Raw genomic sequence first — 13,396 nt, forward strand, 5'->3', positions numbered from 1 at the left:
TGGGTTGGTATGGTGGTTTGGTTGGTAGATATGGTCGTATGGTGATTTCGGTGGTTTTGGTTGTTGACATGGTGGTTACATAGGTGATGTTGCAGTGGATGGAAGTGGTGGTGGTGGCGAAGGTTAAGGTGTAGGTGGCTGTTGATAGGGGAGAAGCTGGATGTGGTGGAAGGGTGATTTTTTTTTTTAATTTCTGTTTTTTTTAAAAAAAGTATATCAAAATTAAAAAAAAAAAAAAAAAAAAAAACTTGACTAACGATTTAATGACAAGTGGAATTTTACCTGGTATAACAGGTAAGGTAACTTGCTTGGTCCATTTTGGGAGAAAAATGTTAAACTCGTGTCTAATATAGGCAGATTTAAAGGTTAGTCCAATATTAGAGAATCGTCCAATAGTTTGTTTATTTATGTTAAATTTTCCTAAAAATAATAGGGTCATATTAAACTCCGCGCATATATTTAGTTATACATCCCGCGTTCTAGTGGTGACTCTCACTCTCATTCAAGGACCGGCGCCGCTTTCAGATCGACGTTGGCCGCACTCCGCCGACGGACAAGTATTCGCCTGCTTGCCTTCAGCCTTCAGCCTTCTCTGAGTTCTCTCTCTTCGACAGTTCAAAACTTCAGTCTTCGCTGTGAGGGGTTATTTATTTACTTGGACAAACAATCTCCCTCCTCCACCAAACAGCACCTTGTTGTTGTCTTCTGTGCTTCTCTGTCTTCTGTCAGGTAAGACTTCTTTCTCTATCTCAGAACCAATTCATACTATTTCATGACGACTTCGGTTGTTTTTTTTTTTTTTTTTTTTTTTTTCGAATTATCTTGTATTTGGGTAATTAGGGTTTATATTTGATCTAGAATTGTTAAATTTTCTGATAAAGTTTTGATCTTTCTGCTTCCTCTTGCTCTATTCAGCCAAGCTTTTACTTGGGTAATTAGGGTTTATATTTGATTTAAAATTGTTGAGTTTTTCTGATAAAGTTTTAATCTTTTTTGCTTCCCTCTTTCTCTACTTAGTCAATTGGCTTGTATTTGGGTAATTACGGTTTATATTTTCTTACATTGTATAGTTTTCTGATAAAGTTTTAATCTTTCTGCTTCCCTTTTGCTCTACTCTTAGTCAATCAGCTTGTAATTAGGGTTTATATCTGATCTAAATTATTGAGTTTTCTGATAAAGTTTTGATCTTTCTGCTTCTCTCTTGCTCTACTTAGTCAATTAGCTTGTATTTGGGTATTTGGGGTTTATATTTGATCTAAAATTTTTAAGTTTTCTGATAAAGTTTTTATCTTTCTGCTTCCCTCTTGATTTACTTAGTCAAATAGCTTGCATTTGGTATTTAGGGTTATATTTGATCTAAAATTGTTGAGTTTTCTGCTAAAGTTCCAATCTTTCTTCTTTGCTCTTGCTCTAATAAGCCATTTAGCTTTAACTTGGGTAATAAGGGGGTCTGTTAGTGGTGTTATTTGAGTTAAATTTGGCCGATTTGGCCTTTCAAGATAAGATTGTGCAGAAATTTCCGCTGTTCTGTGGGCTATGGACACTTTTAATTCAGTCCTTAAGTGAGCTTTTTGGCTAAAATTGATCAGTTTGGTGGATTCACACCTAAAGTTTTCTTTCTATTTTTTATTTTTGCTTAACTTGTAATATCCACCCCCATTTTTACTTGTCTCTTTTCAGCAATATGCTTATCGCTTTGGCTATTATTGTGATTTGTGGAAATTTACATAACTCACTTGTAATGTGGGTCTTTTTGAAGAATAGATTGAAATCCACTTTGGTAGGGATACCAAACAACCTTGAAGAGATTTGGTGTTCTCTAGTTTGTATTGGCCGGGAAGCATTATGGTGGAGAGGACTTGGCCTGCCCTTCAATCTTGCAAGCATCAGGTATGTCGTATATTTTATTTCCTTGTGATCCACTCATCAATGGCAGAGACAGATTTTTTTAAAACAGGGATGCAATTTTTACATCATGTTGGCCATTTTACTATTTTGAAGTTCTATCCTTTTTTTTTTTTTTGACATTTTTTACAATTTTTGGAGGGCGAAAGTAGATTCAGTTTCCCTTTAAAAATTATCTGATCAATCTTATTAAAAATGGGGATGTGCTGCTCGTCTACGGGGCTTAATTAATGAATCTGCCCCTGCCATTGATGTAAATTCACTAAAATTTGCTACAAAATATGATAACATGATTTGCGTTTCATATGTTAACTCAGTGTTCTGAAGCAAACGATCTACTGAGTCAATTGCCAGATGATCTTCTGTTTTTTATCATGTCCTTCTTAACATTGAAGGAAGCCGCAAGAACTAGTGTTCTTTCACATAGATGGAATTATTTGTGGCGATGTTTGCCTGTCTTGATCTTTGAAGATTTCTCCGCAATGGAGAGGATGTTCGAAGATGATGATTTTGTTTCCCAAGAAAGATCAAGCTTTTTGAGGTGGGTGAATCGAGTTGTGGAAGCTCATCTTGGTAAATATGTAGATGAGTTGAGGGTGACTTTTGATTTGAACAAACGTTGTCAATCTGATATAAATAAGTGGCTGGTTTTTGCTGTAGCAAAACATGTGAAAAGGCTTGAACTGAACTTCACAACACCCACTGGATGTTACAAATCTTCGCTTCCTAGATGGCGTATGTCTCTTGATCAGCCTCATAATTTATCCGTCTTTAAGTCTTCCCTACGTTCTTTGTCTCTCACTTACGTCTACGTAACTACAAATGATATTGATTGCCTTCTTAGTTCCTGCATGGTCCTTGAGAATTTGTGCATAAATAATTCACGGCCTTTAAAATATATAAGATCTTTTGGTTTACCTCTGCAGCTAAAACACTTAGAGGTATCTTACTGTCCCCGTTTGAGAACCATTGATATTTTGGCCCCAAAACTTTTGTCATTTACACATCATGGCAACCCTGTTGAGCTTCATATTAGAAATGCTTCTTTGCTTTCGAAGTTGTCACTTGGTAATATACATTGTACAAGAGACATTGTGGCATGTGCTTTTGACTCCCTTTCAAAGTACTTTTCGCAGTTGGAGTATTTGAGTTGGACGATCGGATTGTGCATCGGGAGTAGTATATCGCTTACTTTCTGTGTCAAGGTATTCCGTGATATTTGATTGATGCCTTTTTCTAATGTATGTGTTTGGTTTGCTGATGTTTTCTATTGTAGTTTAATTTAGGGATTAAGAACCCACCTGCCATGACAAATCTCAAGCATCTAGAACTCCATGTCACTGCGTTCTGTGAACAAAGCCTCCTTGGATGGGCAGACTTGATTGAGGCATCTCCACTACTAGAAAGATTGACTCTAAAGGTAAGCACCATTCTGTTCTTTCTCAAATGAAATACTTCCTCTGTTTGTTTGAAATTGCTACATTTTGACTTTCACATTTTTTTAATTTTTGGCAAATAAGTTTTAGCTGGCAATGCTAGAAAAACAACCGCCAAATAAAAGGAAACAAGAAGTCAGTCTTTACAAAATGGCATCAGTATGAATAGTTTCCCAACTTCTAGGAACGGTTGAAACCACCCACTCTTCATGTGCATAAGCCTGACAATACACCAAACACCACCAATAGAAACTACACAAGAATTAAATGACTATAAAAGCACCAACTACATAAGAAGGAGGTCCCTGTCAGCAGCTTTGCATGTGTAGGTAGCCTGAAACTGAATACTTTGTAGAGTTGATTAGCACCCTTCACCCTTGTTCCAAAAGTTTTATCATTCCCTCAATCCATAACCCATAGACAGTTTCAGCAAAAAGATTAAGGTAGACTTTGAGTTTTCTTTGCCATTTTCACTGGGTTTTGAGTTTCAGTCTCAAAAGAGCCAACAGATCTGGTCATTTAAAAAAGTTTTAAGTGCATCTTCCGAACATCAACAGAGAAAGTGCAAGAGAAAAAGAGATGTTGAACGCTTTCTAAATCCATTCCACACAAAGAGCAAGTTGGATTTGAGATTATCCCCCACTTCATGAGCCTATCTTTGGTAGCTAGCCATTCTGTCTTGCAGAGCCTTCCACAGAATAAGAACAGAGATGTGAAAGGTATCCCTACCTTTTGTATAATAGGCATCAACCCACCTGTCCCATTAACTGTCTTTTTTATGGGAAAGGGTCCATAAAAGTTTTGTCAGCTGCTTTATAACACTTATGCACATCTTATATATTCCATCCACCTGCCACCTTTGGCTTGCACATTGCATCCTAAGCCTAGAGTTCAAAGTATCACGGTAAGTTTCTGCAAATCTTTATATCACTCGAACTACCTTTTTAGGTTAAAGGAAAATTTGGCTCCGGTAGGTTTGATGACTAAACAAAATTACCTTAACCAATTGGAGCCTTCCAGCATATGACAACTTCTTTGCAACTTATGAATTCTATCTGTTTTGAAAAAAGACTCTAAGGAAGCCTAATTCTGAATTTCATATTTGACAACGCATAACTTTGATGATTATGTATTACTCCCTCCGTTCTACATTTCTTGCAACATATTCTTTATTTGTCCGTCTCACATTATTTATACAATTTCTTAAATGGAATGGTCCTACATGTTATTTGTTATTTTTCTCACATACATTACTTTCAAAAAAACATTAAAAAAGAAGAAACCCCAATTTACATACTTATAAAGCAAATGACCCAAAATCTACCAACTACAAAAAAAAAAAAATTTCTAAGTCAGTTAAACTGCCTAAATCCTTATGCTAGCTAACTTGTTGCGACTAATGTGTGATAGAGAGAATAGTAAAGATTATAATACATTGATATATTTGAAAATATACATTGATACTAATCCACCAAAATTTTACGTGATACGGAGTAACATTTAATTATTTAATGTTAATAATATTATGTGGTCAAACTTAGTGTATGAATAGTGAGAGTCAAATACTTGCAATTAATGAATTTAGCCATTTGTTGTTCATGCTTAAGATTTTTGCTGGAGCTGGCTTTGATGGAGTTTTTCTTATATGCAGTTTTCCGCTTATCATGGAAAGCATCGTAGGAAGATAATAAAACGAAATAGGCGCCCCCTCAAAAGCTTGAAGACACTAGAGCTTTATAACGATCTCGGACTTCCAATTGATCTTGAGTTTGCTACTTATGTGATTGAGAACTCCGTCATGCTCAAAGATGTGATTGTTGAGCTTAAGCCTTTGTTTGGTCTACTCTCAGAACACATTAGTGTGCAGGATCAAGCTGCAAAACTTAAAAGTATAGTGCCCCAAGGTGTGAAGTTAACTTTAAAAATACTTAAATAGTGGATATGTGAAGGGAAAACATGTGACCTCCATAAGGGTTGATAAGCATAGTTCTCTAATTGCTTGGTGTATGTTGGCGTATACTTTTCTCTCTATTTTTAAAGTGAGTTCTGAAGTTTGACAAGAATTGAAGTTCTTACATGAACTTCAATTCTATCCCTACGGTCTAGTTCTCCAGTCTCCCCACCCTTTCCGAAGTGACAGTAGGCAAATATTCTTTGAATAAGCTTAATAATACACACTTGATTTCACAGGAATACAATACGTGGTGAACCGAAATAAAATATGGATTCGACAGTAGGCAAACATTCTTTGAAAGAACTCTTAGTTGAGATGTTGATTTACTCTGTATTATACTTTGTAGTATGTATGCTTAATCTAAAGCAGAGTAGCTTATAAAACCATCAACACGATTAAAATAACATTGAGACCATAAGATTTTAGGAACGGTCATACTGCCTATTCTTCTTTGGCCACGAAAATAATAGAAATTGCGATAACATAGTTTACTAAAAAGCCTGAGTCTGAGACGATTTCCCTGAAAATACCATTTCAGTGCAACATGTGAGAAGCAACCATGTTTCAATATAGAACAAAAGGAAGACAGTTATATGTGGATGAATGCTGAGGTGCTGACCAAGACGAGCTGCCTGTAGTAAGAGCATATGCATTAAATTAAGCGTGATCACTTCAGAACTTTCTAAAAGAGGCAATGATGTTAACAAGAATACAGAGCCATCACTGTCACCCGACTGCTAAAGAAGAAGAGACCAATCATGTTGTATAAAATATGGTCGAAGCCAATGTGGCTGAGCGCAGAGCTTAGTTAGCAGCATATGTATAAGTCCGCTTTTAAAGGTTTCCACTGAAATCTGCATGCAAGGCGTAAGATTCAGGGGTGCAGAAGCAGTAGAAGAACAGTAAAAAACATTGCAATTATAATTCACTCAACAAGACATTTCAACATAGTTACAACTTACAAGTAGACACATCTAAAAAAGCAGCAATTACAAGCAGACAGCGGAAATTGCTAAACAAGACTGTAATAATGGAAATAGCATTGGAATTCAAAACATCTAATGCACTCAATCTAGTATATAATATACTGTAAGTACTGATAATAAAGTTTTTATACATGAACTTTTTAGATTAAAGATGGAACCGTACAAACACAACTGCATTGGCAAAGACCGGTTGACAATATAGGACCACGAGCTCCAGAACACACAGACAGTAGAAGCAAGAAAGAGACAGGGTCAGGATCCATGCAATCTTAAAATTTTGCCCTAGTTACAACTGATACGAACAAGCAAGAAAAATGCAAAAATGAACAGAAAATCTACAAACGAAGAGGAATAACATTTGACACGTTGAGCTAGAAGACGTAAACAAATTAGATATAGAATTGCCCATTTGCAAATATGAAATCAGGAAGGCAAAGAGGCCTGTCCAATCTTCAAATACTCAGTAGAGAAAACATTTGAAATTCTATTTTCTCATCAGCATTAATTAGGTATCGTCTTTGTACAAATCCCACCCATTAACATTTGATGCCTTCAGGAAAGAGCTTTTAATTTTTAGTTTTACTATCATGTTTGTGCATTATCATTTGTATAAATCATTATAAATGATCTTTGTAAAAATCCCACATATGAACATATTCGATCAAATCAGACATGGATGCACGTAAGTAGATATACATGGCCCCTGGGCAGGTCCAGTCTAAATTAGAGATTCATGATAGAACCAGCACACTTCACACAAAACTAAAATAGTAGCCAGGTGGGCCAGTTGGTGTGTCAATCCATTTTGTTTTTCACCAACTACTCAAGACCTATCTAAAACTGTTCTGCAAGACTGCAATGCTGCAACTAATGTCAGCTTCAAGTTAAAATTTCTGAGGGAGCATGATTAAAAGAAATCATAACCCTGAATAAAGCGGACAATGCTAGCAAAATTCCCACCAGACCAAAATCCAGAAGAGATCAATTATTAGGAACTAGAAATGTGCATCTAAATCTTTCAGCAATCAGTTTAATACAATAGTTGGGAGGTCTTACCAATAGCATGGCAAGGACTGGAATAAAAAAGTCAAGCATGATTGTCCTCCCCGGAAAAAAGGCGCATATCAAGAAGCATAATGTCGTTGACCATCGCAGTTGCACCCTAAAAAGCATAACAACTTAACAAGTGAGAACTCTTGACAAAAGTCTAAGCTAAGTTGAATGAAATAATGCATACCGTATTTTACAAAGACTAGTCGTTGGAGCACGCGCGTTGCGCGTGCCCCCCCGACGGCAAGATAAGTAAAATTCGTGATTGTGTTCGGTTGTTGTGATATTCGTGGTTGTGTTCGGGTTTTGTAATAGCAAGGATACATGGATTTATAAGTGTCTATAGGGAAATATGTATGAAAAACAATTGTTATAAGTTTAGTTATCTAGAATTTGCTATAATTTAAAGATTCTTAAAAAAATATATTACTCCCTACGTCCTTTAATACAATGCATCTTTTGAACATTTATTCCTCACATAATAAAGAGAAAGATGTTGATTTTTTGTTTAAAATGTAGAATTAACTAATCAATTTGAATTTCTACATAAAGTATCTCAATACCTTACAAATCTTAAAACTTAGTTGATTTTAAATCAAATAGGTATACAAAGATATAATTTCTACTAACTACTACAATCAACTTGAATTTCTACGCAAACTATCTCATTATACCTTATAAATTTGTGTTTATTTATTTTTTATTTTTTTCTTTTGTATTAAATGTATTATTAATCAACTTGATATTAACCTCTTTTTCTCAAAACAAATAAATAAATAAAAAAATAAAATAAAAAAAAAGCACCAACTTGATACCTAGCCTCAAGAACAAAGATATAATTTCTCTACTAAAATCACAATACACATATTGATGTTGAAAATAAGTACACATTATGCTCACTTATATGCTCTTGCATTACTTCATCATTTACGTATCTAATTCTACCCATTTCTACCGTTTAAAAATATAAATTAAATACTACTCGTACTACAAATGAAATTAAATCCCATAACCTCAATCTATAACACTATCACCATCTCACACATGCTTCATCTGGTTGTATCCTTGTCTTCTTGGCGCCTTTAAGCACGTGCTCCACTCCTACAAGTAACATCTTGGCCCTAATATTTCAGGCTTGCTCACTTCATCCCAAAATTATCTGCATAAAACAGTAGAATAAAAAAATAGAGCTAATCACATATGATAACACGATAAACAATTAGCTTGTATTTTACGTGAAGTTCATATATATACCTGAAGTTCATACAAAAGAAACCTACAAGTAGTTTCCTCTTCTGAAAGAGGAGCATTCTGAATGTCACCCATATTAAGAGATATTTGTAATCACCAAATAATTAACCTGCAGATATATTAGTTACATAGATAAGCAAACAAAAAAGAACAAATGTATTAACTTGCAGACAAATATTTAAAATATCTAAATGATGATGAAGGCATATGCAAAAGCTAATACTTTAAATTCAAGATACTTAATTCTATTATTCTAGCTGCCTTTAACAGCTTATACACTTAATCTGCGATAGATATATGGGGAAAAGCATGGTCTAGACTTATATCCACAAGGCACAATATAAATATATAATGCGAAAAAAAAAAACACTAAGCTGCATACACGTCCGATCAGAAATCAAATATAAGAAATCTCACAATAAGCATTCCATAGAAAATTATGGGTCTTCCCATGAGAGCCTGTACGAGCAGCCATTAACCAAAAATGCTTAATATATACAAGCAATAACCAAGTTCATTGTCTATCATGTTTGACGAAAAGAATAATGTGTTGCCAATTTCTCTAATCTAAATATAAATGTACTGTATAAGGCAAAGCATCATAAGAAGATGAGAGGTTTTACCAAAGCAGTATATCTAAAGAAATAAACCCAAAAACAATTCATAGAACCCACTATTCATTCAGCACCATTATTCTGGAATGCCAATGATGCCTTCATCCCAAGCCTACTCAAGAACAAGGCATACAGGATGTGCAGAAGAAACACGAAGAAGCAACAATTTAGTAAGAGCTGCCAGAAAAAGAGAGTGTAAGCTTGATGGCTACATTATACAAAATAAAGAATTGATTTTTTTTTTCTCTATTTATAATAACAAAGCCTAAATGTTCAGAAATTTGTAAGTCAACAAAATCTTTCTTTAAAGATTAATAAGGATAGTTATAAAATACAGTTAAATTCATACAAGCACAACAAAGAAAAAAAAAACCCTGCAAAAATCCATAAAAGCAAGAAGTCACTCACAGATACTTATTTTGAGGTTCGGAGCTCCAAAAGCATTTGAGCAGAGTGATTGAGAACTTCTCTGAGATTGTCTTCCTCTCGATCTTCTCTTCTTTTCCCCCTGGAACTCAACAAAGCAGAGCGAGCGAGTGAGAACTACAGCAACTTTAGAGTTACTACAACTCAGTTGTTGTATCAGGGCTAGCTGACAGATTCGAGGGGTACATTATTGCTCACAGATCATCAAGATTTTATACAAGACCTGTATAAAAACACACAAAACAAGTATGAATAGCAGAAACATTGATGTAGATAGTTGCAACTGAAGTGTAAGTGAGCAATCTAAATAATCAAAGAAACAGGAAGAGACGTACGCTTAAACTCATCAAGACCTCCAACCAGATTTGGAATTTAGGTAATGCCCACCTGCGAACGCAATCATGCAATCATAGTAGGGTGTCCTTTTGTTTTTTTTATCTATGCCTCCTAGATTAACTTTGTTATGGGAAAGGTCATAATGTTTCTCTTATCTTATGACAAACTTTAGGCAGAAAAGTCTGCCTCCTTTTCAAATACTTTAAGAACATGGAACCCGTCTTCTTCACAAGATTACAAGTAAGAGGAATCTTCGGAACATTAAGTCATCTATTTCCTTATGTGCACTTCAGAAACTTCTGTCAGTTTTGTAGCACACATTATGTGTTATAGGATCGATAAAGTCATAAATGACAAATGACATAAACAATATTCAATTTCGGGTCATGACTACGTTGTTTAGTGATCGTGATGAGTTGTATTTTCCTAAAGTAATGACTACTCTCTAAGCTTTAATGAGTATTGGGCCATTAGCAGGCTTTTAATAAATACAATCAAGAAAATAAAGTAAGCAAGCAGAGATGTAAAATAACTGAAGTGCTCAAGAACAAGAAGTCTAGAAGAGTAGTATATTGTAATAATCTCAAACAGAATAGCTTGATATACTTTTAGAATCCATCGCCTCACAAACTCATGGAGGTTCATAGAAATGCAAGGTCTAACAATGATCTAACTTTTGCACATCTTTTGAATAAAAACTAATTATTACTTCAGATACAAAGGATCACGATCCTGCTCACCATCATTAAATTTAAGCAGGAAACGACACACATAGTTGCCATACAAAAATAGGAGATAAGAGTGAATATATTTGAAAGACTAACCTCTTTACTCTAACAAGGATGTCCAGGCTGCTTTCTCGGTAGTTAAGTTGATATGGAATCAAGGAGGGCCACGCAGTTGAATTTTCTTTTTTGTTATAGAAGCACAAGACTAACTTCAAGCACTGCATTATTTTGCACCAACCTGCAATTGCTGCAAATATTACAGTAGAAAAGATAAAGGATTCTCAAGTTATTAGTTGTATGGTGTAAATTACTCTCACGTATATAATAATAAATTATAAGGAGACTATCATATCAAACATGACTTCTTTGTTGACTCCTTAATACTTCCCAAACTCACTTGATAAGTTATTACATTCATATAAGTAGAACACAACCCTTATCTAGAGATACCACATGTACAAACCTTTACATATATATTTTCTCACCTCATTTAATAAAAACAACAAAAGGCTCATGTAATACGAAATAAGAAGTTAATTAAGAGTGATGAATAAACTTGGGGAGATTAGTGTTCGTTCATCAAATCTATTTTATAAAAATTTAAACCCTTCAATACATTTAAACTAATTAACTTTAGTCACTCACACATTTGAAAATTTAACATACACATTAATCCCTCATCACTTTGGCAAATTATCAATTAGTCATTAATCAAAATTGCCCACATTTTAACTTTATAACTAATGTGTAAATAAAGGAAGAAGGGAAGACAAAATAAATAAGAGAAGCCCAAGCATTCATTTTAGCACCCCAACCAACTCAACACAAAACACCACATAGGCATCAAATGAGCAATAACAGCCCGCTGCGATAGAACCAGGGTAGCAGACCGTAGTGAATTCCAGAAGACATAATTCCTAGCACACAACTCCAAATCGAGAAATTCTTGAGCCTAGATTGAATAACTTTTCGAGATCTAAAACATTGATGAAGGGACTATGAGCTAAAAACAACTTCAGGTCGATGATTTTTGGACGAACAGAACAGCAGTAACAGGGCAGCACCAGAATAACAGCGGCAACAGCGTGAAACAACAGCTACCCTCTATAGTCACTCACAACAACAATATCTAACATTATTTTACTTGAAGTTATTAATGCGTGTATTTTGTTATTAGAAAAAGATACGAAACATCCAAGTAAGTGCTTTAATTGCTTAATTGATATTATAGAAATCATGTTTAGGTTGTTATTTTTTCCTAGTATCATGTTAGGATATTTTATTACTTCCTAATATCATGTTTAAGGTGACAACAATAAGTTCCTTATATCAATTATGATTATTGTGATGTTTCCTATTTTCTTTCCTAATAGCATGTTAGTATCATGTTAGGGCTAAAGTTTTGATCTTTAATGTTTAGTGACATGCTAGGGTTTGTTATTAATCTTGTTAGTATCATGCCTAGGATCTTGCTATTATTATGCTTTAATATGATTATTTTTATAATTTTTATAATTATTATTATGATGATGATTATCGTTGTGTTGAATTATATAATTTAATGTAATTTGTAAATTAGGGAATTGTTTCACATAATTTGTTAATTTACGAATTGTTTCATGTAATTTGTTAATTTACGAATTATTTTATGTTATTTGTTAATTGACGGATAACTTATATATAATTTGTTAATATCATGTTGCTTGATATTTATTTATTGTTATTGCTTGATCACACCTTTTATGCATGTTTAAAGGGAATTGGTACTTGTAATCACGCTTAATAAGATAATAAATATGTTTGTTTAGGGTTAATTTGATTATAATTCAAGTGATCGTCAATAATAGTTTTATTTGTGCATTAATATTTAACTAACATAGATTAAACAGGTTTAGGGGTAAACCTATTGATTGTATGTTAGTCAGAAAGTCACATGAATACGAGCAGAATAAAGTAGAGGCCTATTATTAGGGCAGGTTCAATCTCTTTTAGGTTGGATTTGTACTTTCATCCCCGAACTTTCAGTCACGGTTCCAGACCTATTGGAGTTAACGATCTCCTAGATCGTTAAGGGGTGTAACCTTCACCCTGTGAACGGTTTACAAGTTCCTAAAAGTTGTTGGCAACTCTTTTACTAAAGCTTCCTTCCCTTTGGACGCCACCATGCTTAAGTGTATGGTCACAGTGGGGTTCAAGTTTGGGGAAATGCTTGAAATATTCCCTACAGCAGCGCTCTAATAATTCTCTCATTTTGCCGCCACCAAAAATAAGCTTCACACCTCAAGTAATAAGTAGCACAACCCACCTTAGAGTTTTCTGGGCATTTAACTGCCCCAAACAGTTTCTCAAATTCCCTTAACCAATTTTCTAGTAAGGTAGGGTTAGACTCTCCTTAATAGGTTGGTGGTTTGCTTTGGGCCACCTTCTTGAAAAGCTTACCTTGAGCATCCCTATTGTTAGTTGAATTCCTAGCCAACTGTTGGGCTACAACTACCAATTATCTCACTACTTCATTCAAATCATTTCCATCATTACCAGAATTACTTCCTCCTGCCATTTTGCTTCTCCTGGATTAAGATCAAGGGTTTATATTAGAAATGGCTTTGGTTAGCTCTCAAGACATACACTCATCTATTACTTAACACCCTTGAAACATTCATAATAAAATTTGAAGCTAACAAATTGGGATAGCAAAAGCTAAGAATTCCCT

General features: G+C 34.5%; 1 protein-coding gene and 1 long non-coding RNA gene across 5 annotated transcripts; one reads left to right on the forward strand and one right to left on the reverse strand.

Moving 5' to 3' along the window:
- Positions 1 to 482: 482 nt before the first annotated feature.
- LOC145567412 (F-box/FBD/LRR-repeat protein At1g13570-like) lies at positions 483 to 5,502 on the forward strand. 2 transcript variants are annotated; one of them, XM_081626684.1, is made up of 5 exons: positions 483 to 729; positions 1,760 to 1,890; positions 2,223 to 3,110; positions 3,182 to 3,325; positions 4,993 to 5,502. In XM_081626684.1, the coding sequence occupies exons 2-5, from the start codon at positions 1,846 to 1,848 to the stop codon at positions 5,275 to 5,277; spliced, it is 1,362 nt and encodes a 453-aa protein (XP_081482810.1). In that variant the 5' UTR covers positions 483 to 729; positions 1,760 to 1,845; the 3' UTR covers positions 5,278 to 5,502. The 2 variants fall into 2 exon arrangements, with proteins under 2 accessions (XP_081482810.1, XP_081482809.1); XM_081626683.1 differs by having other exon boundaries at positions 1,765 to 1,890.
- A 2,650-nt stretch (positions 5,503 to 8,152) lies between these two features.
- LOC145567417 (uncharacterized) lies at positions 8,153 to 11,808 on the reverse strand. 3 transcript variants are annotated; one of them, XR_014095613.1, is made up of 5 exons: positions 10,783 to 11,808; positions 9,605 to 9,845; positions 9,206 to 9,373; positions 8,586 to 8,691; positions 8,153 to 8,490 (listed from the first exon to the last, which is right to left on the reverse strand). It is a non-coding gene; the product is annotated as an uncharacterized LOC145567417 (long non-coding RNA). The 3 variants fall into 3 exon arrangements; XR_014095615.1 differs by having other exon boundaries at positions 9,605 to 10,009; XR_014095614.1 differs by lacking the exon at positions 9,206 to 9,373.
- Positions 11,809 to 13,396: the final 1,588 nt, after the last annotated feature.

Source organism: Chenopodium album, chromosome 11 (assembly GCF_948465745.1).
Source record: "Chenopodium album chromosome 11, dcCheAlbu1.1, whole genome shotgun sequence".
Classification (NCBI taxonomy): domain Eukaryota; kingdom Viridiplantae; phylum Streptophyta; class Magnoliopsida; order Caryophyllales; family Amaranthaceae; genus Chenopodium; species Chenopodium album.